Source organism: Mustela lutreola, chromosome 10 (genome assembly GCF_030435805.1).
Source record: "Mustela lutreola isolate mMusLut2 chromosome 10, mMusLut2.pri, whole genome shotgun sequence".
Classification (NCBI taxonomy): Eukaryota; Metazoa; Chordata; class Mammalia; order Carnivora; family Mustelidae; genus Mustela; species Mustela lutreola.
Window position 1 is genome coordinate 72,070,318 of NC_081299.1, and position 27,784 is coordinate 72,098,101.

The 27,784-nt window shown below is 37.7% G+C and overlaps 1 protein-coding gene across 2 annotated transcripts in view; it reads right to left on the reverse strand.

Moving 5' to 3' along the window:
- ZNHIT6 (zinc finger HIT-type containing 6) overlaps positions 1–25,303 on the reverse strand; it is a 60,155-nt gene extending 34,852 nt beyond the window's left edge. For both annotated transcript variants that reach the window (XR_009345237.1, XM_059136851.1), the window contains exons 1-5: positions 24,465–25,303; positions 23,005–23,070; positions 22,812–22,918; positions 22,641–22,726; positions 13,140–13,243 (exon numbers count right to left, since the gene is read on the reverse strand). Coding sequence is in view for 1 of the 2 variants with exons in the window: in XM_059136851.1 (XP_058992834.1) it covers positions 13,140–13,243; positions 22,641–22,726; positions 22,812–22,918; positions 23,005–23,070; positions 24,465–25,126 (1,025 nt within the window). In the remaining variant the exon portion in view is untranslated. The remainder of the gene's footprint in view (positions 1–13,139; positions 13,244–22,640; positions 22,727–22,811; positions 22,919–23,004; positions 23,071–24,464) is intronic.
- Positions 25,304–27,784: the final 2,481 nt, after the last annotated feature.

The following is a 27,784-nucleotide window of genomic DNA, read 5'->3' on the forward strand; positions in this document are numbered from 1 at the left end:
ATGAATGCCATTATTTCATTTTACAGATGAGAACCCTAAGACAGAGAAAAGTCTCTCAAGGTCATTATTAAGTTGGAAAGTTGCAGAGGAGGGATTTGAACCCAGACAGTACAATAACTCCAGAGTCTATGCTCTAATCAACTCTACCATTATGAACTTATCAGAACTGCAAGTTCAATAACAAACAATGTACCTTTACGTACTGTTAATTTAAATGCAGTTCAGTTATATTTTATATATTTGCCTTCATATTTTGAAATCATTTATAACAGTTATAGTTTAACTGCCTCCTTGGCAGTCTCTTACCACCACCCTCGTTCCTAATCTATAACCATGCTTTGAGGAATGGAACCCATTCCCTACCTCTAGGGATATGCACTTAATTGGTTGGCTTAAGAAAATCACTACCCTAGATTTTCCTTGACACAATGGATCAGGACTGGGCAGATGACCTAGGTGGTCTTATTGTGGTGAATTTCAGGCTTCCTGTTCAATAATGCTGGGAGAGAAGCACTCCTGGATCTTAACTGCAACTCAAACTGTTACCAGGGCACCCTATGAGCATGAGGATTGAGCTTACGCCACGGAAGATACAATGGAGAACCAGCAAAAAACTGAGTTATTGATGATGTAATCGAGTCATTTTATCTATTAACTCTGAAGTCATTCTACCTCTGGACATTCAGTTATGATGGCCAATAATATACCCTTTTAAAACTCAAACTGGTTTGAGTTGGGTATTTTATTTCAAGCAACATCAAGCATCCTGATATAAGGAATTGAAGTTTTCTTCTTTCTAGGTTTCATCTTTCATTTTTCATTCTGAAGCAGTAGAAAAGGAAGATAGACTAAACTGTAAATTGTCAACTTTTATGAAATTTGGAAGCAGCACATTCTACCTGAAGGAATTTCAGGAAAAAACCATTTTGTTCCACCATCAGTTATAAAACTTTACCTGAATTTAAAGCAGAAAGAAAATCTACCAAATTTTGAAACCCTTCGAGGGAAAAACAAATGTGTAAAATACCTACACAATCCTTCACTCACAGACATTTTATCTTTTAGAATACATTTCAAGAACAAATTTTAAAGTCTCAAGAATAAATATAACTATTCCTCATAAAAATAATCCATCTATTTTATTAGGATTGGTACCATAATAAGTGTTTTTGGAAGAGTGAATACAAAGGATCTGTGTAGTTACTTAGCATGGATTAAAATTACTGGAATTGGGGAGAATAAAAACCATAATTTTATATGTCTCACATCATTATGAAAATACTTTGAAAAGTTCCAGTTATATATTACATTTTGCTCTTTTAAAAATTAGTTTCACCACTACACAATAATAATAGGAAAGAGGTTAAGTATGTGGTACTGGCTTTAGTAGACAGTATATTAAAAAAATGGATATAGCAGGTGAATACTGAAATGAAAAAGTACATCTTGCTTCAAATAACTGATAAATACTTGAGCATTTAATAAACTAGCTCTCAACTGGGAGTTGTACCAACCTGGGCGGTGGGGACATTTGGAAATGGCTGGGCAGTTCTGACTGTTCCAAGACTAGGAAGCACTTCAGGCATTTTAGTGGGGAGAGAACAGAAATGCTAATCTTCCTGTAATGCATGGGAAAGTCCCACACAACAAAAAACCAGTCCTGTTCAAAATGCCAATAGAGCCCTTACTAAGAAACACTAGAATGCAGAAAGGAGAACACATGTATATGCATACCAAAAACCGAATGCCAGCACTAAATGCAGCATGTGTTTCGTATTAACTGTGGAGAAAATATGTACTATAGGAACTGTAGCAAAAAGAAGTAACAGAAAAGATGAGCTATTGTGTCTTCACAGATGGTTAGAAAATAATGGATGAGGAAAACATTCTAGGATTAAGCATGGTGACCAGCCTGGGTATACTTGCTTGACTGTATTAGGAAATCAGGTGGGGACAGACCATTCAGTAGGGATCCCTCATACCAAAAGGAACATTTTCTGCTCGAAGTATGACTATCTCAACTCCCTGACATGGCATATAAAGTCCTGCAAAGCCCAGCCCAAGTGGGGCTCTCTCCAACCTCATCTCCTACCACTTACCAACTCCCCACCCAGTTTCTAGACACACCAAACCACACACAGTGTTTTACCTTTACTACTTTATCCTGTTGCATCTGAGAGTCTCCCACAAGACCAGCCTCAAACCTAGACTTAACTTCTTGATTTTGAGCAGGTGACTGTTTCGATAAAAAAACATTTTATAAAGATGTGTCAGACAGCCATGTGTCAAGTGAATGAAGTAAGGAGACACTGAGGTAGGGTGGGCACTCAGAAGCTCTTCAATAATCCAGGGTGAGACAAGGTGGGCCCGCATGGGAGAATACAGCTGATAAATGCTATGGTGAAGGAAGGGGAAAGAACAGATGCCAGAGGCATATCATGAAGTAGTACACCTGGGGACTGCGGAAGGACTTCCTTAACTGAACCTAGGCGGGGACTCCAAGAAGACCAAGGGTGTTTTCCATTTTCATGAATTCTGGCTAATTGCTGCTATGGAAAAGTACCACCTCTGTGATGCTATGTCACAGAAACTTCCTTACCACTGCCTACATGGCCCCGGTAAGGAAATGCCTGTTTGGGGAATTATTAAGTTTCTACTTTTTCATACTGTTTTTTCTAAATCCCTGCTGTTGCTCTGAAATCTTTCCACCAAACTAGATCACTGCAAAATCCACTTGTCCCTCTATTACCACAACTGTTAAACCCATCATTTCCTTTTCCTTTGCTCTTTTCTAAAGTCAATTTGCAGTAAAGTATACTATTTATAGGTCATCATGCAAGTAAAATACTGTGTTTTATGAAGGGTATCACCACATAACTGGTTAAGGAAAAAATGCTACTGACATTAATAAAGAGGTAGATGGGTATATTACTGCAATATAATTAGAATGCTGTAATTTTATCTGAAGGAAACAAAGTAATTTTGTGAATCTGTAAATAAAAGGTTACTTCTTTACAAGAGAGACATCTAGTGGCTAGCTTCTAACACAGGACAGGCGCTCAATTATTAATTCAAAGTGTTGTTAAATAACGGACACACGTCTACCATCTTCTCAGACTTAGACTCTCTTAGACATTCCGTATTAGTACATTCAGACCTGTTCCATTCTTTTTCCATTGTAAAAACATGCCATAATTTATGCTGTCCACTCCTAACAAATTATTTATATTCATACTACTCTTTTGCTATCACAAACAACACTGCACTCAATATCCTTGTACATATTCCATTTAAATGGAATAAATTTCTAGAAGTGGAATTGCTAAGTGAACAAGTAATTATCATGTCTTCCTGATCCATCTCTTTTCCCCTACTGCCTTATCTTTGTACTGGGGCCACTGTTTATTTTAAACAAGACATTTTAGAAGAGATAATCTGAAAACCTTCTCAATAGCATACATTAAGAAATCCTGGAGAAATAAACAGACTGAGCTCATAGGCAGGTAAGAGATATCTTTCGGAACCAAAAGGAAGCAGGAACTAAAGACCCTGGGGGAATGCTGAAATGACACCTGCTCTGGAAACCTTTGCCAATTTTGGTACCGAGAGGCTTGTACACAACTATGGGATGACAGGAGACATGATCTTGGACCCACATATTTTGGAGACCTCAAACTGGGATCACACCATAAAGCCAGTGAAAATGTAAACCAGAAAAATCCTGACCACTAGCAAAGGAAACAACTAGGAAATATGTGGGCCTTAGCTCGGGCTCTAGGAGAAAGGTAGAAACAGTAGAGGGAAAGACCTCAATCGAAAATGTGGAACTGTAGCTTCCTCAAATTGGCTGGGATTCAAATTATCCCTACTAATATAGTCTAAGAAATTTAAGACTAAGAAATTAAAAAGGATCCTGAATTGGAGCCATAGAGTATCTTGGCATAAGCAAACGCATGCCACCTATGTCAACTTGTGTTCACAGCTCTTTTTTAGAAGGAAAAAAACAAGAAAACCAGCCACCATAACCAAAAGTCAGCAGAAACAGCACACAGCAGTAACAGACTTCTAATACTGGAATTATTTAAACAGATAATAAATGTTCTAAATTATTAAACAAAGGGAAACTTAAACATGAGAAAAGAATACAGTTCGATCTAAAAGAGCAGAGAGATTTGGGAAAGACACAAAACTTCTAGAAATGAAAAACAAAACTAAAACAAAAAACACTACATGAGCTAAAGATAAGATTAATTAGACACAGCTGAAGAGATAGTGACTTGAATGATGTAACTGAATAAATTACCCTGAAAGTAGCAAAAACAAACAAATGAGATATTAAAATAATGCCTTAGAATTCCCAGAACTGCAATATGCAGAAAGCACAAATGCTAAGGAAGATAAATAAATTTTTTCAAAAAATCACATGAAGACCCATATCATACTGAAGCTGCAGAACTCCAAAGACAAAAGTGAAGATCTGAAAAGCAACTGCAAGGGACAAAAAAGAGAGTGTTCTTACGAGTGGCAAAAAAAAGAAAGAAGGGAATAAGTAACTGAATGGAAGTATCAAAATAAAATATCAAGATATTTAATATTCAGCTAAACTCTCATTCAAAAGTAAGGGTAAGCTATATGATCTCATATATGGAATTTTAAGTCATGCAAAACTCAACACCAGGACATCACAGGATGTTCCTGGTGAGGAGAGGAACTAACAAGGAAAGACCTTTCTAGGGTGAAGGTAATATTCTATATATACAGTGTTACATAGATATAGGCATACCTCGGAGATAATTATGGGTTCAGTTTCAGACCACTGTAACGAAAGTAAATACTGCAACAAAGCCAGTGAAATGAATCTTTTGGTTTCCCAGTGCATAGTTATTTTTACATCATACTGCAGTCTGTTAAAAAAACAAAGTACATATCTCAAATTAAAAAAATACCTTATTGCTAAAAAATAAAAAATGCGAACCATCATCTGAGATTTCAGGGAGTCGTCATCTTTTTGCTGGGGGAGGGCCTTGTTTCAGTATTGATGGCTGCTGAATGATCAGGGTGGCAATTTTAAAAAACAAGACAACAATCAAGTTTGCTGCATTGACTGATTCTTCCTTTCGTAAATGATTTCTCCATAGCAGATGATGCTTGGAGTTCTTTACCCACAGAACTTTCAATACTGAGGTCAGTCCTCTCAAACTCTACCACTGTTTTATCAATTAAGTCTAACATTCTAAATCCTCTGTTGTCATTTCAACAATCTTCAGAGCACCTTCACCAGCAGTAGATTCTATCTCAAGATACCACTTTCTCCATTCATAAGAAATATCTCCTTACGTGTGAAAGTTGTATTGAGATCACAGCCATTCAGCCACCTCTTTAGGCTCCACTTCTACTTCTATCTAGTACTCTTGCTGCTTCTACCACATCTGTAGTTACTGCCTCCATGGATGTCTTAAACCCATCAACGTCCTCCATGAGGGTTGGAATTACTTCTTCTAAACATACCTGTCAGGCTGATATATGGACCTTTTCCCATGAATCACACAAGTTCTTCATAGCAACTAGAATGGTGGGTCCCCTTCTGGAAAGTTTTCAATGGATTCTGCCTGGGTCCATCAGAGGAACCACTATCTATGGAGGCTATAGACTTATGAACTGCATTTCTTAAACAGTGAGACTTGAAGGCCTAAGTGACCCCTGACCCATGAATTGCAGAATGGATGCTGTGTTAGCAGAAATGAAAACAAGATTCATCTTACTGTCTAGCTCCATCAGAGCTCTTGGATGACCAGATGCATTGTCAATGAGCAGCAATATTTAGAAAGGAATCTTTTTGTCTGAATAGTAGTTCTCAACAGTAGGCTTAATTCAGTAAATGATGTTATGAACAGATGTGCTGTTATCCAGGTTTTGTTGTTCCATTTATAGAGCCTAAGCAGAGCAGATTTAGCATGCTAGGATTTCTGGAATGGTAAAGGAGCCTTGGCTTCAACTTAAACTCACTGGCTGCATTAGTCTCTAGTAAGATAGTCAGCCTCTCCCCAAAGCTTTGAAGCCAGGCATTGACCTCCTTCCTAGCTAGGAAAAGTCTAGACAGCATTTTCTTCCAATATAAGCCTATTTTGTCTACACTGAAAATGTGTTGTGTAGTGTAATCACCTCTAATTATATTAGCTAGATCATCTGGGTAACTTGCTGCAGCTTCTACATCAGCACTTGCTACTTTACTTTGCACTTTTATGTTATGGGGAGGACCTCCTTCCTTAAACCTCACACACCAATCTCTGCTAGCTTCAGACTTTTCTTCTGCAGCATCCTCACCTCTCTCAGCCTTCATAGAACTGAAAAGATTCAGAGCCTTGATCTGGATTAGACTTTGGTTTACAGAAAGGTTGTCACTGGTCTATCTTCTATCAAGACCACTTAAACCTTCTTTGTATTAGCAACAGGCTGTTTTGCTTTCTTATCATTCCTGTGTTCACTGGAGTAGACTTCTAATTTTCTTTAAGAACTTCTCCTTTGCATTCAGAACTTGGCTAAGTGTTTGGTACAATAGGCCTAGTTTTAGGCCTACCTTGGCTTTGACGTGCCTTCCTCACTAAGCTTAATCATTTCTAGCTTTTGTTTTATAGTGAGAGACATGAGAATTCTTTCTTACACTTGAACACTTAGGAGGTCACTATAGCATTATTAATTGGCCTAATTTCAATATTGTTGTACTTGGAATAAGAGGCACGAAGAGAGGGAGAAAGATGGGGAATGGCCAGTTGGTGGAACAGTCAGAATCCACACATTTATCAATTAAGTTTACTGTCTCAAATGGGTGCACTTCATGGCACCCTAAAACAATTACAATAGTGACATCAAAGATCACTGATCACAGATCACCATGATAAATAATAACAAAAAAGTTTGAAACACTCTGACAATTACCAAAATGTGACAGAGACATGAAGCAAGCAAAATGTTGGAAAAATGGCACCAAAAGACTTGCTTGACGGGACTGTCATAAACCTTAAACTTATAAAAAACATAGTATCTGCAAAGCACAATAAAGTGAAGTGCAACAAAAAATGGTATGCCTGTATATGAATTTGTCAAAACTCAACAAGGGTACTTTTAAGATTTGTGTATTTCACTGCATGCAAATTTTATATCAATAGGAAAAGTGAGCTTCCTATCTTTCAGATAAATGTTTAAAAACTTTGTTTTTTCTTTCATTGAACATATGATGTCATTTGACGACAATTCTTCCACATCTAGTTTGTCTCTGGGTACCTAGAATTCCACCTTGGGAAGATACAATCAATTTAACTCAGTCCCACAGTACTGAACACTTGAGTTGTTGCATTTTTTACATTATTAAAAACAATGCCGGCATAGATATGTGTAATTCTGTAAAGTGTATGAATACATCTGTAGGCTAAATTATTTAAGTATGTGTATATAACATTTTGAAAAATATTACTAAACTGCCTCTAAAATGATCACTAATGTATATTCTCAACAGTCGAAGAGCAAATTGGCCTGGCTAACCCATACCTTCATTAGATATTATCAACATATACCTACAGGCCATGTATTTATATGTACATATCTTTCTATGATGTGCCAGGACCATCTATTCACTGAGATTTAAGAGATTCACAGTCATACTGGTCAAAAACTCCTGCCATAAAGGATGCCTGATTTACAATAAACCTCACGCTTCTAAGGTATGTATTGCACCTGCTATGTAACTATACTGATAGTTCTACAGAGGTAACCCAGACACAATGGAGCAGAGTCACACTTCACATGTATTTATGTGTGGTAATACCCACAAAGAATTCCTCACTCTATTCAAAAATTATCACTGGAATGTTTAATTTTAAACAAGTTCGATTTGAGTTTTTGACTATATTGTAACTCAAGCTGCTTAAACAAGCAATAACCAATTTAATATTGAGAGAGTTACAGCAATCATCTTCGTACACAGGACCAAAATCTCATGTGAACAATAACAGTAAAATCCCCAAATATCAGAAATTGTAAGTTTTCTCAGTAACTTTTTTGCCAGCAAAACCTGCCTGACTGAGCCAGTTCACAATCATTATTTACCCATTATAATGTAAACATTTACAGGTTTCACTGTAGACATAGTATCCTTTGATTATGTAATGCTGCTTCAGACCTCTTAGAGGTCAACTTAATATAGTAAATTTACCATATCTCCAAGGATTTCAGATAAGAAAAGCAGACCTTGAATTGTCATTGTATATCATTTACTAAGTGCCAGGTACTACTTTAGGTGTAACTTCATTTAATCCTCTCAACACAGTAAATTCAATCTTGCCGAAGGTCACCTAGTATGTACTTAATGGTAGAAGCAATATTCAAATTCAGGTTTATCTGAGTAAAAGCATTAATCGCTTCTGAAAGTTGAAAAAAAGTACTGAAAACGAACCTCTTAAAAATAGAATACTGGGGCATGGGAAGTGAAAATAATCCTTTAAAAAGATTTAGTATCCCCCTCTTCTCCCTTTCTAGCAATCATCTTAAATAACACATCATCTAATAACACTAAATCATAAAATAACACTTAAATCATTAAAACCTAGTCATTTTCATATGAATGGCTAAGAAAACAAAGGTATCTTAAAGAAGATACTTCTAAATTTTTAAATATTTTATTTATTTGAAAGACTGAGATCATAAGTAGGCAGAGAGGGAGGCAGAGAGAGGAGGAAGCAGGCTCCCTGCTGAGCAGAGAGCCCTAAGTGGGGCTCAATCCCAGAACCCTGAGATCCTGACCTGAGGTGAAGGCAGAGGCTTAACCCACTGAGCCACCCAGGTGCCCCAATACTTCTAAATTTTTTAAAATTTTGTTCCATTTTTTCCCCTATGAGTGAAGACAGGATCTTATATATTTATCTTGCTACTTATACACCACCTTTGAGCAACAGAAATTTTTTGCAATCCTGATTCTACTATACATTGAGTTCAAGAAGTATATCTTTTGTATTAATCTAAATCACTTGAATCTCAAGTAGGAGTGATTCTGTCTCTCCCCTCTGCCCCCACCTCCAGGAAACATCTGGTAATCTCTAGAGACATTTCCTGTTGCCACAAGAGAGGTGGCTGGGTAGATGGGTGAGTGTGTGTGTGGGGGGGGGGTGTATGTGTGTGTGTGTGTGTTACCAACATCTAGTGGGCAGAGGACAGGAATGCTCCTAAACACCCTAAAATGCACAAAATAGCCCCTCAAAACAAAGAATTCTCTGGGTCAAAAGGTCAGGAGGGCCAAGATGAGAAATCATGACCTAAATCACTAATGAAAATGCTGAACAAGAATGAACAAAATATTGGGACACACTAAGGAGATTTCCAAGCTGATTATCAATTAACTAACCAGCAATATTCTCAATATTCAGTATGGCTTTCACCCAACTGGGACCTCACCTTAATGTTTTATTCATCTAACATCTAAATGCAGACATTTTAAATTCAGTTAATAGCAAAACCATTTCATTTAAAAATAATAATGGGCAATTTCACAACAAACTAATGGAAAATTTAGTTACATAGATTTTGAATTATTTTTATTATTATTTTTTTTTCACTGAACTGACCCCCAAAATGGTCCTACGAATGAAAGATCATCTTACCATAATGGACTGGATTAAGTCAAACTTTATACTCTGAAACATGTATTCAAATATTCCATATCACAGTAACAATTAATAAAAAGCAAATAAAAAAATGTCATTGCAACCTTCCAATTTAGCAACATTTTTTTAAAGAGAAAACTCAGTGGTATTGAGACATTTAAATGGATATTCTCAAACACTACAAATGGAAATGAAAACCAGTTTAGTCCCAGTTTATTACTATAAATCACAGTTTACAGATGAGGAAACTGAGGCAAAAAGAAGTTCGTGGTTTAGCTTAGTATCACGTAGCTAGGAGGAGGCTGATTACAAATTTGAATATAAGTAGTCTGGCTCCAGTTTCTGCTCTTAATTATTCCATCTTACTATCTCTAGGTTGTAGAGATATTTACAACTATTTAAAATGCATCAAAAATGAATGTAAGACCAAATTCAAGGATAAAGAGACTAGTAAAAATATTCCCTATGTATGGAACAGAGTAAGATGAGCTATAAACAGGCACATCTTAAAAAAATATTCAAGTAAAATGAGCTATAAGCAGGTACATCTTAAAAAAAAATTCAAGAGCTCACCCTTTCCAATAACCAGATGTAGTCTCTATTGTCTCTGATCCAGTTAAGTCTACTTTCTAAGGATGGTACAGAAAAAGCCAAGTAAACACACAAAACAGTTCTTCAAGGAAGAATAATTTAATGTAATGTTTATCGTGGCATTATTGCTAACAATTAGAAACCAGAAAAAAGCTAAATGTTCATGAATATGGAAATAATTAAATAAATTTAAACATAGTAGCCATTGCTGGAATACACTATTTCGAAATAAGGCAGATCTGCATTAACAAGAAAAGAGACTCTAGTTGTAGAAAAAAGTAATTCTTTTAGTCATAAAAAATTAGCAATGTCTAACTTGAAAAGTCATGTAACTTTGTATATTCTTATGCATTTAATACCATGTTTTATTTATTAATGGAAAAGTAGAAGAAAACAGGGTTAGAAGGAAACATCAAGTGGTTATCAGTGGTCATCTCTACATAATGGAATTATAGGTGCTCTTTTTCCTTGAAACTTTTTTTTTTTTTAAGATTTTATTTATTTATTTGACAGATAGAGATCACAAGTAGACAGAGAGGCAGGCAGAGAGAGGAGGAAGCAGGCTCCCCGCTGAGCAGAAAGCCCACTCGGGGCTTGATCCCAGGACCCTGGGATCATGACCTGAGCTGACGGCAGAGGCCTTAATCCACTGAGCCACCCAGGTACCTCCTTTAAACTTTTGAATGATGAGTGTGTGTATATATATATATATATATATATATATATATTTTTTTTTTTTTTTTTAAGAATTTATTTATTTGACAGAGAAAAATCACAAGTAGGCAGAGAGGCAGGCAGAGAGAGAGAGAGGAGGAAGCAGGCTCTCTGCCAAGCAGAGAGCCCGATGTGGGACTCGATCCCAGGACCCTGAGATCATGACCTAAGCCGAAGGCAGTGGCTTAACCTACTAAGCCACCCAGGTGCCCAATGATGGGTATATATTATTTTTACAGTTGCTACATACACTGATTCCTTCTTACATTCCAGTTAGTGGTTAGGTAAATTTTTACAATAAAGGTTACAACTTGGGGCGCTTGGGTGGCTCAGTCAGTTAACCATCTGCCTCTGGCTCAGGTCATGATCCCCCGGTCCTGGGATTGAGCTCCACATTGGGCTCCCTGCTCAGTGGGGAGTCTGCTTTTCTTTTCTCCCATTGCCCCTCCTCCTGCTTGTGTACTTTCTCTCTCGCTCTATCTCAAATACATAGTCTTAAAAAAAAGGTCACAACTCTATATAATAGCTATCATCATCTCCATTTTACAGATGTGAAAAAAGCAAAGAAACTGACTCTAAATCCTATTTTGAATTATGTTGCTAATCCCCTTATGTGAAAACACTAAAAAATTTTAAGAATATCAATTCCAAATAACTATAAATTCATGAGCAAAAGAGTCCCATTTGCTACTTCAGAGATCTGAAAATAACCAACTATAAATTTGGGTTCTAAACCCAAGAAATACACTTAATATTTATTTTTGAAAAAACAAAAACAAAAACAAAAACTTCCCACATACATTCATGTTTCTAGAGACCCCATAATTTTACGTTTGAGGGTATATGGTTTTAAGTACTAAGAACTAAGCTCTGATGACAATCTGAATGGCTTCCTTCATAAGAATACATTTTGTATTTGAGAAGACGTGATCCAGTTACCTTAAATTTCAAATACAGTATGTCAATTTCTAAATATGTTGGTTTGAAAATGCACACTGGAATTACCTCATATTTGATAAATGAAAAACATTACTTTATTTCTGGAAGCTACCCAGAAAAAAGGAAAATCACTTTTATAAATATTTGTCTTGAAACATATAAAATAAATGGATCTACAACTTCTAACGTAACTTCTTTTGAAAATGTGGAAAGCTTATCAGAATAATGGTAATTCTGATGGTTTTGCCTTTTCAGTTTATGAAGCATTACAACTGGGAGGGAATCTTAGTTTACCTACTACAACCTCCACATCATACAGATGAGGCCCAGAGAAAGTAATCTGTTCAAGACCTTGCAGTTACTAAGAGGCTGAAGAAGGTAGAACCCACTCAGGATCTTTTACTTCTGAACCCACTCAGGATCTTTTACTTCTAAGTCCAGAATGCTGACATTTCAAAGTATTACCTAAGGGCGCCTGGGTGGCTCAGTGGGTTAAACCTCTGCCCTCAGCTCATGATCTCAGGGTCTTTGGATTGAGCCCCGCCTCGGACTCTGCTCTGTGGGGAGCCTGCTTCCCCTTCTCTCTCTGCCTGCCTCTCTGCCTACTGGTGATCTCTCTGTCAAATAAATTAAAAAAAATTAAAAAAAAAGAAAGTCTTACCTAATAATTCAGCAGGCTACTTACAGTATTTTGGGAATCCTGTCTCCTCTGTACTAATGGGACCTTTTAGATCCAGCACTTACAGAAAGCAGCAGGCTAATCTCTTTTGTATTTATCTGTACTCACAGATTTACTATAGAGTAAATGTTTTCAAAGTCCCTCTTTTCCAACATTGGCTTTCAAATAAATCTTACTGGAATCCCAAAAGAGTTTGATAGAAAACAATAAAAAAAACTAAACTCCTCCAGTCAAAATTGTACAGGGGTCCTGCCTTATTATTTTGTCCTTGTAATCTCTAAAATACTTCCATGGTACTTAGGTCTCAGATATGTACACATACAGTTACACATATATACACACACACCACAGGCCCAAAATTTTTATTAGTCACATGACATAAAATTGGTGTAAGTTTTTAAATGCTTATTTTCAATTTGTGCAATTACCTTGGCATAGACCAATAACAAAAAGCTTACAGACTACATGTTAGGTAATAATGCTCTAGAGCAAACCAAACTTTAAAAGATGTTCCTGATCAAATCAGAATACTCAATATACTAAGAATGAAATTAGAAACTTACTTCTTATCAAAAAATGTTGAATTTTCTTTTCTCTTGGTGAATCCATTGGGTAGAAGCTTTAAGTTAATACCTTGTCTTCTGGCACGATTTTTCATAAAGTACATCTAATAACAAAAAATAAATAAATGGACAAATTAATTTTAAAATGCCTTAAATTTCAGAAGTGAGTAAAACAATGTTCAAAATGTAATAGTTAAGATTCATTGGGTACGTATGTTTCACAAACTGTACTAAACAGCAATAACTCATTTAATCCTCACAATATTATCAGACAGGTACTATTACTACCCCCAATCTAGGAATGAAAATTAATGAGATGTCAACATTACATAGCTATTCCTGAGAGAGACAGTCTGTATTCAAACTCTTTTATCTAATTCTAGAGCCTGTGTTTTCAACCATACATTCTATGAGCCAGAAGAAGGATTTAATGGGATTTTTAAAATATATAGGTCATTTGGCAATTCATAGGGGCTACCTATACAGTTCCTTTTCTTTTACTGAAGGGTTTTTACCATCCATACTTGGCTTTATACATGCCTGCTTTGATTACCAGACAGGCAGTTTACTCAGGGGAGGAACCATGGCATTGCTAGTACAAAGCCAAACTTAAAGTAGCCACCACTGTAGACCATACAAAATGGGGTATGTGAATAATCTGGCTCTGAAATGTGTTACTCCACTGACTGTCTGGGTTGGTTAAGCTGAACTAGTCAACTCCAGAGAGTAGTGAAGGAAATAATATCATCAAGACTTCTTCCTTGACACTCTAAAGGCAAATATAAATGCAAGTTTTTGGTTAAGTGAATGGCAATCTAGATTTTGCAATGCAAAGAGACAATTAAATCATAAGCCCAGGTTAAAGAAGAGTCAGTTATCATTTGTTAAGAAGAGAAATAATTTAAGAAATTACATCCAATTTTATAACTCATGTGACTTTGGTATCAGTAGTGGCAATGATTATAAGGATCAACCCTGCCACTGAAAACATGGAAGAATTACAGACAATGGGGGAAATAAATACATGTAATAAGATACATTTAAAAATCACCTTAGAACCACCGAAAAGCTGTAAAAAAAGACAAAACAAAACAGAAAAATACAAATATACACACCAATATTTAGTGAGAAGTGAAAGCTCAGAGAGGTAAGCAAAGCATTGAAGCCACCTTTTTAAAAAATTATTTTTATTAACATATAATGTATTATTTGCCCCAGGGGTATACTTTGTGGATTATCAGGCTTACACAATTCACAGCACTCACCATATCATATATCCTCCCCAATGTCCATAACCCAACCATTCTCTCCACACACACCCCTCCCCCCAGCAACCCTCAATTTGTTTTGTAAGATTAAGAGTCTCTTATGGTTTGTCTCCCTCCCAATCCCATCTTGTTTCATTTTTTTCCTTCCCTACCCCCAAATCCCCACTCTGCCTCTCAACTTCCTCATATCAGGGAGATCATATGATAACTGTCTTTCTCTGATTGACTACTTCGCTCAGCATAATACCCTCTAGTTCCATTCATGTCATTGCAAATGGCAAGATTTTATTTTTTGATGGCTGCATAGTATTCCATTGTGTATGTGTATGACCCCCCCCCACATCTTCGTTATCCATTCATTTGTTGATGAACATCTAGGTTGTTTCCATAGTTTGGCTACTGTGGACATTGCTGCTATAAACATCCGGGTGCACGTGCCCCCTTGAATCACTACTTTGTATCTTAAGGGTAAATACCCAGTAGTGCAACTGCCGGGTCGTAGGGTAGTTCCATTTTCAACTTTTTGAAGAACCTTCACGCTGTTTTCCAGAGTGGCTGCACCAGCTTGCATTCCCACCAACCTTGTAGGAGCATTTCCCTTTCTCCACATCCTCTCCAACATCTTTCATTTCCTGACTTAATTTTAGCTCTAAAGAACTTATCAAACTCAACACCCAAAGACATTCAATCAAGAAATGGGCAGAGGACATGAACAGACATTTCTGCAAAGAAGTCATCCAGATGGCCAACAGACACATGAAAAAGTGCTCCACATCACTCAGTATCAGGAAAATACAAATCCAAACCACAATGAGATACCACCTCACACCAGTCAGAATGGTAATGAAGCCACTTTTGCAAATTCTAGCAAATATAGGCTTTCCCTTTCAACAGCCTTCTCCCCAAAAAGGTCAGAGTCAAGACCCTGTAATCTTCAACCCTCCTCAAATGAATCTCAGTAACAGAACATGCCTAATAATATTAAGTTAAGGGCAAACCAGAAATAAACCCTATCCCCAGAGCATGCAAGAAAACTTATATTGGAATGACTGGAATAAAGGGGAAAAAGGAAAGCAATTCATTAGAAGCTGTGGCCATGGGCCAGTTCTTGCTAACATTCAAAATGATTGGCCTTGCTTATGTAGTCAAGGGAATCTTAAACTTTCAACTTGGTTTAAAACAGATGCAGATTTGCAATATTCCCAAGTACCTGGCAGAATACAAGAAGGCCTGCACTCTACTCTTCAAAAAGTTCTCACAATTTAAGAAAAAAAAGCAGTACTGAATAAATAAAAAATAAAGAAGCATGAATAATGCAAAGGTCAGTGAGCAAGAACCAAAAGAGAAAAGAGGTAGCTGATAAATCCCCATATATTCAGATACTAAAAGGATCATACACAGACGGTAGAGTATCTCTACAAAATTTAAAAACATTAGCAGTTTAAAATATGCACAGTGAAGAGAAACTATAAAAATGGACTCAGCAGATTTTTCAAAGAACCAAATAAAACTAGAATGTTTGCAGAATACATTACAGAGACAAAAAAGATTTAAAAAATCAAAGACCTTAAAAGGTAAGTAAGATATGGGGAGAGGACTTAAGTCACATTTAATGGTAGTTATAGAAAAGATAAGGAATAAGGTAGACGTAATCTTTTAATAGAAATGTGCTAAAAATTTCCCAGAACTGACGGAAGATATGCCACAGATTCAAGAAATCTAACAATTATCAAGTTAAGATGAAAAGAAATTTGCATTTTTTGTATTATAGCACAAATACACAATACCAAAGATAAAAAAATGCAGCCAGATTAAAAGATTTCAAAGGCAGTTAAAAACTCTAGGTGACTGCAATAATAACAGAAGCCGTAAGACACTGGAACACTAATCCTAAACCAGAATTGCAGAGAAAAATCATTTCAAAGTGAAGAAAGGCAAAGAAATAGAAAATTAAACAAACAAACAAAAAACAAAAATCCGACAAAGGAACCCAAGAAGTGGAAAACCCTCTAATTTTCTTCTCTACAGGAAATCCTAAAGGTGTACTTGAAGCAGGAAAAAAGTTGTCTCTCAGATGTAAGATCTAAGATGATGAGAGAAGGAATAAAGAGCAAAGAAAGTGGGATATATAAACTCAAGGGGCGCCCGGGTGGCCCAGTGCAATAAGTGTCTAACTCTGGCTCAGGTCATGATCTTGGGGTCCTGGGATGGAGCCCAGTGTTGGCTCTACACTCAACAGGGAGTCAGCTTCTTCCTCTCTCTCTGCTCATCCCCCTGCTTGTGCTCTCTCTCTCAAACAAGGTCAAGAGGAATTTAAGGTAATTGCTAGTAAAATCTGCCTGCTACTTATCTTCACAGATAAATTTTGTTGGGATGTCACTCCAACCATTCGTTTATATACTGCTTGTGACGGCTTTCTCGATACAACAGCAGAGCTAAAGTAACAGAAACGATATGGCCTGGAAAAAATATTGACTATTTGACCCTTAACAGAAAAGTTTGCCAACTCCTATTATAAGGTCTTCTGCGTTGTTTAGGCACAGGGTTCAGGTACTACTTAACTTCAGATACTGGCAAATTAAGCATGCACGTTGTGGAGTCCAGCTTAACTAATGAAAGGATAGGAAAAGGGCCCATAAGTTCTAAACTGATAAAGAGAAAAATTTAAATGACTGAAAACAACAACAACAGTCCAAAAGATAAGAAGAAGAAAAAAAACTGATACAAATAGCAAAAATAATGTGACACATTTAAAGTCAATTATACAGGTGATTTATTAAAATGTAAATGAACTTAATGATTTAGTTAAAAGTTACAGACAATCAAATGGAAGAAGAACTTGGAAACCAACCACAACCAGAACATAAGGACACAGAAAGGCCTTAAGGAAAAAAACAGACCATACAAATACCAAGCAAAGAACTTTATAAGTATTAGTCAAAGTACACAAAAATCTAGAGACAAAGAGGGTTACCTTATAATGCCAAAGGATAAATACACCAGGGAAAAGTACTTCCTGAGGTATGCATTTAATAATTTAGCCTTAAAACATATAAAGAAAAACAAACTGAACCACAAGGGGAAACAAATCAAACAGGCCTGTTTGAGTTTATCCACTGGGAAATGTTAACATACTTCTTTTGGAAACTTACAGACAAAACACACAGAAAGTATCAGTAATTATAAACAATTTGAACAACATAATTAATAAACCTGAGCTATAAGGGGTATATAGAGTACTATATTCAGCAACTGCAGAATATTCTTTCAAGCAAAAAAGAACATTATAAAACTTAACCATAAACTGGGCCACAAACACAAGCACTAAGGTATTTTAAAGGAATGACCTTGAAGAGTATGCTCTCTTAAAAAAAAAAAAAAAAAAAAAAAAAGAGTATGTTCCCTGACCACAGTGTAAGTAAGCTAAACATAAAAAAGATATAACAAAAGTCAAGAGGACACATTAGCAAAATAGAAAAAACATATAACAGCGACTGATCTAAGGAAAAAAAAGATACAAATAACCAATATCACAAATGAAATTACTACAACTCCTACAGAACTGTAAAGGATAGGTTTATGAAGAACTTTATGCCAATGAAGGTGAAAACTTGGGTCAAATGGACAAATTCTTAGAAAAATGTAATAGCTAGTAACACTAAATCAAGACACAGTAAACCCACAGAATCCCACAAATAGTAAAAACTATACCTCAGTGGCCCAAACCCGAAGTCTATACTGGTTCCTTAATAATTTTACCAAAGTCCCAAGAAGGAAGTAATTCCAACCTTAGTGAATGCGTCCAAGAATAAAATGGGAACACTGCCAAATAATTTTATGAAATTAGAATCATTTTGATACGGAAATCTGAGAACACTAAAAAGGAAATATCACTCATGAAGAGAAATACAAAAATGAGAGCACGGATAAGGTGAACGCACACATATAATTCAAAGGAATTCTGCAGAGTATAAAAAGCATATGATATGATAATAGCACACCATGCAAGTTTAGCTTAAAATAGAAAACTGATTAAGATTACTCATATACGGCGCCTGTGTGGCTCAGTGGGTTAAGGCTCTGCCTTTGGATTGGGTCATGATCTGAGGGTCCTGGGATCAAGTCCTGCATCAGGCTCTCTGGTCAGCAGGTAGCCTGCTTCCCTCCTCCTCTCTCTGCCTACCTGTGATCTCTCTCTATCAAATAAATAATTTTTTTTTTTTAAAGATTACTCATACAGATTATAGATTAAGAGAACAAAAATAAAATAATCAAATACAGAAGAAGCATTTGATGAAATACAACCATCATTCATGTTAAAATCTGATAGCAAACTAGGACTAAAACCTCCATAATCTAGATGTCAAATTACACCTAGAAAAAATTTAAGAGCAAACATCATGATGCAATCTTGGAAGCTTTTCTTCTATAATTAGGAGTTATAAAACAAAGATGTACAGAGGCATTAAGATAGCAGGCCTGAGGGGTGCCTGGGTAGCTCAGTGGGTTAAAGCCTCTGCCTTTGCCTTAGGTCATGATCCCAGGGTCCTGGGATTGAGCCCCTGCTTCCTTCTCTCTCTCTCTCTACCTGCCTCTCTATTTGTGATCTCTGTCAAATAAGTAAATAAATAAATAAATAAAAATTGAAGAAAAAGATAGCAGGCCTGAGACTGTTATCATTAGGTGGTTTTGCTTGCAAGGTTTTCCCTGGCTGGTGCAAGGAAATTTGAATGATTGGTAAGTGGTTCCCTACACTAACTTTTTGTAAAACAGTAAGTGTGGTTAACTGTGCCTGAATTGTTTATATAAACAACATGGTTTTACTTGCGTTCCTTCTGGGAGTCTGGAATTTGGCACCTGCTAGGCAGAGGGAAGGTGCTTCTGTGACCAGCCCCCCTTGTGCAGTGAGTTTCTAATGAGCTCGCCTAGCAGACTATACTTCACAACCTTTATCACAACTCACTGACAAAGGAATTAACTGCATACTGTTGTGACTCCAAACGGAGAGGATTCTTGGAAGCTTACAACTGGATTCCTTCAGACTTCAAACTCTGTTCCTTTTCTTTTCTCTAACTTTTCTCTACATTCTTTCACTGTAATTAGTTTTAGCCATGAGTACAACTGTATGTTGAATCATGTGAATCCATCAAGCAAATCAAATCCAGGGAAGGACTTGGGACTTACAACATCAATATTTACTATCATCATTAGTATCTGACAATAAATTAGCTATTCTCATAAGAAAAAGAGAACAGGACAGAAAGATAAAAACAAATTGGGACAAATTGTTTATAGAGAAAATCTCAAGGAATCTATAGAAAAGGCACAGTATAGATTTTAATTCTATAAAATGCGAATTATAATCCCATAAAATAACAACAAAAATATCATTCCTAAACACCAGCAAAGAGATTAAAAATAGAAAATACTACTTTAAAAAGCATGAAAAAATAAAGTGTCTAGTAACAAATCTTTTTTTTTTTAAATTTATCTATTAAATTTATTTATTTGAGAGAGACAAGGAAAAGACAGCAGAGGGAGAAGGAAAAGCAGATTCCCTGCTGAGCACAGAGCCTGATGTGGGGCTAAATCCCAGGACCCCGAGATCATGACCTAAGTCAAAATCAAGAGTCACTTAACCGACTGAGCCACCCAGGTGCCTCTAAAATGCCTAGGAATAAATCTAACAAAAAACGTATAAAAGCTCTACAGAGAAAATTAGAGAGATATTAAATATATTAAATAAATGCAGAGATTTCAAGATTTAATGCTGTAAAGAAGTCCAATCACTCAAGTTACTCTGTAAAATAAATGTAACCCCAATTAAAATTCTCAGGTGGGGAAAGAGGAATGTAGAATCAATAGGTGATTCATCACATCTGTATAGAATTACAAAGAATCATACCCATAGCTAGAGTATAGCAATACTCCAGAAAATGAACAAAGTCAGAGGAACTATTCTGTGAGATAGTGAGTTGCAGTAAAAAACTACAGTTGAGAGTGTAGTATTGGCATGGACAGACAAGTAGGCCAACAGAATAGAAAAGATAGGCCAAATACTGACCCAAGCATAAATGGATAGCTGCCCTGCAGAGCAGTAGGAAAGGATGAACTTCTCAATAAATGGTACTAAGAAACTGGATCATCCATACAGAAAATTAAATGGGATCTCCACTTCACATGATGCACAAAAGTGGATTCCAGGTACTTTACAGACATAAATCTGGATGCAACACGATAAAACTTTTAGAAAATAACTATGGGAGAACAGCTTCATAACTTCAAAGTGGGAAAGGGTTTCTTTATAAACATATAAAACTACTAACTATAAAGGGAACATGATAAATTTGACTATATTAAGGTTAAGAACATCTGTTCATCAAAGATATTATAGAGTGAAAAACAAGCCACAGAATGGAAGAAGGTATCTATAACACATACAACCAACTGCCGACAGGCATTCAAGAAATTACTTACAAACCAGTAAGAAAAAGAAAGCTGACCAATAAAAAATGATCAAGAGACTTGACCAGGCATTCTACAAAATGAAATCCAAATGGCCAATAATATATTTGAAAGATGCTCAATCTCATTAGAAATTAGAGAACTGCAAATTAAAAACCCTGATAAAATTACAAAGCCATCAAATTGACAAAAACTTTAAAACTCTGCTCAAATCAAGTATTGGAGAGGACATGACAGCAGGTACACACAATATTGTAAGTCTAAACTGGTATAACCACTTCAGAAAATGTTTTGGTTACATCTAGTAAAACTGAAGATGTGCATACCCCACAACAGAGTAATTCCACTCCCAGGTATAAACCCTAGGAAAAAATGTGTACATACACAAATCACAATTCATAAACAGAAGTGCTCATTGCAATACCTTTAAGGCTTTTGTTGTTGTCGTTATTACAGAATACCTGGAGTCCATGTTATAATAGAAAATTCAGAGTCCATCAACAGAATGGATAAATTAATGATGATATAGTCCTAAACTAGAAAACTATTCAGAAGACTGAATTAAGGAACAGCATAAGTCTGTGGCAAATAATTTTTGAGAAGTTGATAATGTTCTAATTCTGGGTGGTAGTTACATGATGTTCACTTTATAATTACTCAATAAGAGTATATTTGTATTTAATGCTTTTTAAATATGTATGCAATTCTTTATGATAAAAACAAAAAAATTTAAAAATTTATCTTTTAAGCAGAATTTTAATTATGCTTAATTAAACTTGAGAAAACCATGCTGATGCACGATAATTTTTCTTTTAGATACGTGAAATGTCAAGTCTGTATCAGTAACAACAATAAGGTGTTTTAAAAGTGCTAAAATGCTGCAACTCCAAAATTAAAATGGTCTTTGAAAAAAGAACATAATTCTATGGCATGATTTAATAACACTATTAAAGAATTTCTAGAATAGCAGTTGCAAAGTATTTCAAATACATAAGCTTTAATTTGCATACTTAGCTTAAGGAATGCAAAAGGGATGAAAGAGTATGAAAATGAGGTGTGTTAGAAGAGCAAGCCCTGTTAGTTCTTCCTTCAAAATCAGAATCTAAACACTCTCTTGCCCAATGAAGCTCATTTTTCAGAGCGCAGCAAGAGTGACCTTTCAAAAGGCAAGCGTGCTCAAAAGCTTCCCATGGCTTCTATTTTCACTTAGGATTTATTAGGAGCCCTCAACAGTTTTTCTAACCCCATGTTCAACCTTCTCCTCCTTACTCACCTATGTTTCAGTCACCCTGTCCCCATTTTTAATCCTCAAACACACCAACCTCATTCCTAACTCAGTCTTACTTATGCTTTTGTCACTATCTGGAACAATCGTCCTCCAAAGGTTCATATGGCTGCCTCTTTCTCATCATTCAGATGACTGCTTAAATATCATCTCTCAGAAAAGCTTCTCTGAACTACAGTATTGAAAATACTCATGACCTCCTCCAATAAACACCACTTTCATATTCTTTTATCTCCTGTGCTTTATTTTCTACACGCAATTAACTCTATCTGAAATTATATTTGTTCCTCTACTCATCTCCTGTCTCTCCCCACACAATACAAGCTCCATGAGGGTAAGAACTTTGTTTTGGCCAGTGATGTAGTATCCCTAGTAACTGGAATAGCTCTGGATCACAACGCCACTTAACTACATTCATTAGGTGAAAAAAACGAAATCTGATTAAAAGAATTCTAACTGGAAGAGATTAAAAGAAATACTTACATGCTTATTGCTTATTGGTCTTTTTAAGAAAGCATCTCGAGAAATGTGGTCTGCTGTTCTTGCCACATCTTCCAAAAACCGATAATCTATAAATTTTAAAACAGGAAAATAAACAAATGACATATGCCAATGGCCAGGAAACATCAATCTGCTATGCATAAGATGACTTACCGCTTAGGAGATTCATTTCAGTAAACTGTTGTATGGAAACATATGCAGTCTTATCTCGAACTCCATTACAGGTCAGTTCTGCTTTGTGTTTCTTTACACATGGCAAACTGAAGAGAAAATGAGGTGGTACTATTATACTCTGAGGTGGGAAGGGTACAAACAAAGGTAGTAAGACAGGAAATTACACATATACCTGCAGGAATATCGCATACAACGTGGACACTTGTACTTTGCTTCTTCGGTACCACAAGTTTCACACCTACAAGAGTCCACAAGAAATTTAGTAAGTTATCAAATATTAATACTACTTATTGATTTATAAATTTTTAATGCTAATTCAATTACTCATCACAATTTATAGACATGCAGTCAGTGAATGAAATATATGCAAGTTACTCTGATAAAAGTACTCGATAGCTGTCAAACACCCTTGGAACATTCTCCTCTTAGGAAACTGTCTCCTCCAAAAGACCACTACATTTACAATGTTGTTAGTACTACATAATTCAAGAAAACATGTATTAAATTAAAAAAAAAAACCTCACTTTTGACTTCTTTGTTCTACTGTGATCAGAGAATGGGATTATTCATTAATATTTTAATTTGTAATTCCTGGCAGTCTGCTAAAGATTGTGTGTGTGTGTGAGTGTGTGTGCACACATGTATATAGTCCAATCCATGAATTTACATATCCTTAAACGCACACATACCACAAAAAGAATAGGAGGCCAAGTCAAATTTACAAAGTATCAGCTGTACCTTTTTTTAAAGATTTTATTTATTTATTTATTTGACAGGGAGAGAGGGAAAGAGGGAAACACAAGCCAGAGAGTGAGTGAGGGAGGGGCCCCTGGGTGGCTCAGTGTGTTAAGCCTCTGCCTTCGGCTCAGGTCATGATCCCATGGTCCTGGGATCAAGCCCTGCATCGGGCTCTCTGCTCAGTGGGGAGCCTGCTTCCCACCCCCACCTCCCGCCTGCCTTTCTGCCTTTTATTATTTATTATTAAAAATAATAATAATCTAGAAATGCAATTACCCATCATCTTTCTTCAATTACTCTTCTAGGTTCTTGGGATACTGACAGGCAAACTACAGTCATTTTTATTTGGCCCACTGTGTCTAGTCAGTAATAGTCCCAAGAATCTGACCACTTTTATTTCCTATGCTGTCACATGGTCATACACTATAAGGAAATTATAAAGCAATAAATATTCATATTCCTAACTATCCATTAAGAAAGTGGACAGTTGGGTGAGTTCAAGTGCATTTTTCTTCCTAATTTTAACTTAATCCATGTTGTCACTGTTAGTTTTTCCTATGTTTATCCTTTTTTAAAGAATATTGAGTCAAGACCATATTAAGTCAAACCAGAATCTGGTCCAAGGGTTTTCTGGTCCCCAGAATTTACACTTTCTTACTTGGCCATTGCCGACTGACCACTACCAGCCTGACATATTTTTACTGAATCTGCTGTTCTTTGACAAAACCCTTTCTTCCCAATTACCCCCTCCCTGCACTACCAACACGCAGGCTCCAGGTACCCACGTTTGTATTTATTTTTCATTATTCCACACCTGCCTGCTAGATTTCCTTCCATCCAGACAACAGAGGACTCCATAGCTTTATTCCCCCAATGAATTTCTCCCTGTCCTACCTTGACATGGACAGTTTCCGTCTTAAACCCACTGGGGGATTTATCTGAGGCTCTTCTTTCACCTTTGTATCATCCATCCCTTCTTCCTTTGGGAAATACTTCTCTTCTTTTACACAAACTTCATCCATCATTTCCTCCTTTTTAATGTTCTGAGCAACAAACACCTCTTCTTTTATCTCCAAGTTATCTTTCTTCTCTTCTTTCACATCTAGCCAGTCCATAACCTCCTCCTTCACCTTCACTTTCTCTTCTTTTACCTCTGCTTCATCCACTTTCTCTTCTTTTACCATAAAACTACTATCCATCTCCTGCTTCACCTCCGAAGTGCCTGGTTTCTCCTCTTTCACCTCAGGCCCATCCTCCAGCTCCTGCTTTACCCACCGGCCATCCGGCATCCCGTCTTCCATTTCCGACCAGTCCATAACTTCTTGTTTCACAACCGTTAGGTCCACACGCATCTCCTCTGCTTTTTGTCCACTTCCTTCTCTACCCTCTGTCTTCTCCATTCCTACCAGTCCATTCCTCGCGTCTACACTGCCAGCGTCCGCCCCTGCTGTGCCCTCGACTCTCTCCCTACCGGACTCGAGACTTAGCCGCGCCCCCTCAGCACCACTAGGCAGACCTCCACCCAATGTCCCTTCATTTGCAACAGCAATATCCATCAGCTCACGACCAGTGGCCTCCGCTCGCACTATGTCCTTCAGTGTGGCTTATCCACGCCAAAAGGAACGAATTCTACGCCGGTCCACCGACAGTCTCCCACGTGGGCGGCCGAAAATCGCAAGCAGCAAACGCCGGCCTGCAGCTTTCCTCCAAATCGTCGTAAAGCGACACTTCCGCCCCTCGCCACTTTACGACTGGTAGAACCCTTTACGGCTTCGCGGCAATCCCGCCTCGAGACTCCGAGAGAACCGGCGTGAAGCCGCGCCCATTTGAGCCCACTTCCGGGGCGGGGATTCGTGGAACCCTTTCCCCCGGGCAGGCATCTTCCACCGGCTTTCCCCGCCCTCCACCCGTGTCCTGCACGCTCTTCTGTAGAATGGGGGTGCGGGACGAAGTAAAGAAGCAAATCTCTGACAGTTTGGGAACGGTTGAGACCCACCTGTGTTAACGATCAATCCTGTATGAAAATGGAAGAAACCCTTGATGCCATACTTCTGCAAACTTTCTTTTCACCCATGCACTAGAGACGATGGTGTTCCGTGTTACTGTGAAGATTAAACGGAGTCATGCATGGAAATGAGCCAGTAGTTACTGAAATAAACTCAATATATGGTGGTTATTATAGGGAATCCCGAGAGTTTTCAGATAAGAAAGAAGGAATTAACTTTTATTGTAAGGACCTATTTTACTGTCCCTGCTCCCCTCCCCCAGGGGACTTAAAAACAAGTCCCAGAAACCAGTTCCAGGTGTGAAGGCCAAGAAAAACAAGGTTGTACCCACCTCCAGTCTAGCCCTGACATAAGTACAGCCATCTTGGCAAAGCAAAAGCTGGCACCTTGCACCGTAAGAGTGGGTTAGTATAAGAATGGTCATCCTAAAGGCGGGGAAGCCATTTTACTGAGTGTCCCTAACCAGTCCACAGGGCGCACGGAACTTGAGATAAAAAAAAGTAGCTAAAACCTGAAAAAGCAACTTAATCATATACCACCAGGGCAGTTAGGTGGTGGTGCCACAGGGACCAGATGTTAAAGAAAAACAAATAATTAACTTGCAGAGATCACAATCCTGCAAGACAGAAATCTCCCTTGGTTTGCAAATATCCTGGTGATTTACAACAAAAAGGGCTATCTCTTCAAATGGCCCGATTTCCAGAGACAAAGGGCTCAGTTCCTCAAGGCCTAAGAACGCACCATAACCCGGAAAGAGGCTGAGGCAGAAGGAAATGCAAATAAAGTTAAATTTCCTCTAAACCTAAATCTCACTTAACCGCCAGGATGACACCAGGGTGACACCGGTGTGGCAAAAGGTTAAACAAAATTAAACTGTCAAAGGGGTGCATGATATGTATGTAGCTATGAAAAAGTGCCTTGAAAATGCTATATGAACCCTTGGCTTTGAGTGCTCGGGGTCCTCCTTGAAAACCGCTAAGCTGGGCGGATACTTGGACCCCAGCTAGCTGGAAATAAACCTCGCTGTATGACTTGCATTATCGAGAGTGTTCTCTGTCGAATTGAGGGATGGTGGACTCTGTACCCTAACATTTGGAGGTTCCACCGACATTTAAGACCCTCCTCAGAGAGACAGACAACTCCCCGATACCGAGGTTTAACTAAAGGAACTGCGGAAGGAGAATTGGCCATCTCCGTCTGGAGAACTTAAAAGTTCTTGCCTGGAGAGACTAAAGGTTCCTGTCTGGATCTGATAGAGAATATAAGTCCAAACAGGGCTAGTTTGAATCTTGGTACAACTTTTCCTGTGGCTGACGACCCTGCTGACAGCCCTAGTGGGACCCTTGGTTATAATTCTGTTTGCCTTAACCATAGGACCCTATATTATTAATAGGTTAGTTCCTTTTAAGGAGAGGATCAACACAGTACAGCTCATGGTTCTTAGAGCTCAGTATCAGCCTATTGATCCGAAGGTAGCAGAATCAGGCGTGTAAAGTCAAGATTGACTATAACATGTCCAACTGAAAGGGGGAAATGAGATGCCTAAATTATAACCATTACCGCTATTTCTGCTTCTGTACCTTCGCTTGCTAACCCATGAGGAGATGGAAAATTACCAGCGGACTTTCTACAGACACTCTGTAACCACACATCCCCCTCCCAGAATTGAACCTGACAGAATGGCTGCTCCTGGACCCCTCCCCGGCTCTGGGCCAAGAGATAACAGCCATCTGACGCCAGAGAAACCCCCACCCGGAATTGGACGTAACAGAATGACTGCTCCCGGCCCCCCATCCGGCACTGGGTCGAGAGATAACAACCATCTGGTGCCCCGCGGCTTGACAGGAAGACCCCAGTCAATCCTGAGGTGACACATACCCTAGCGGCGCCAACTCAGCAGTTTGAAGAATGACCCTTTGTTTGAAGAGCCCTTTGCCCTAACCAATAATCCATTCCCAGCCTTTTCCCGCTCTGTAGCGCGCCATATTCTAGAGTACCTTTTTGATTTTTCCCGCGGTATGTGGCGATTTGTTACAAGATACTATGATGTATGCTAAGTCCCTGCCTTCCCAAAAATAGTGCATAAAAAGTGTTGTGATCCTGAGCTTGGGACCTCTTAGCGTCACCGGCAACAAGTGCGCGGAGGTTCGGGTTTGAACTCGTAATAAACGACTCTTGCTGTTTGGCTGTGACTCTGGACTCTGGTGA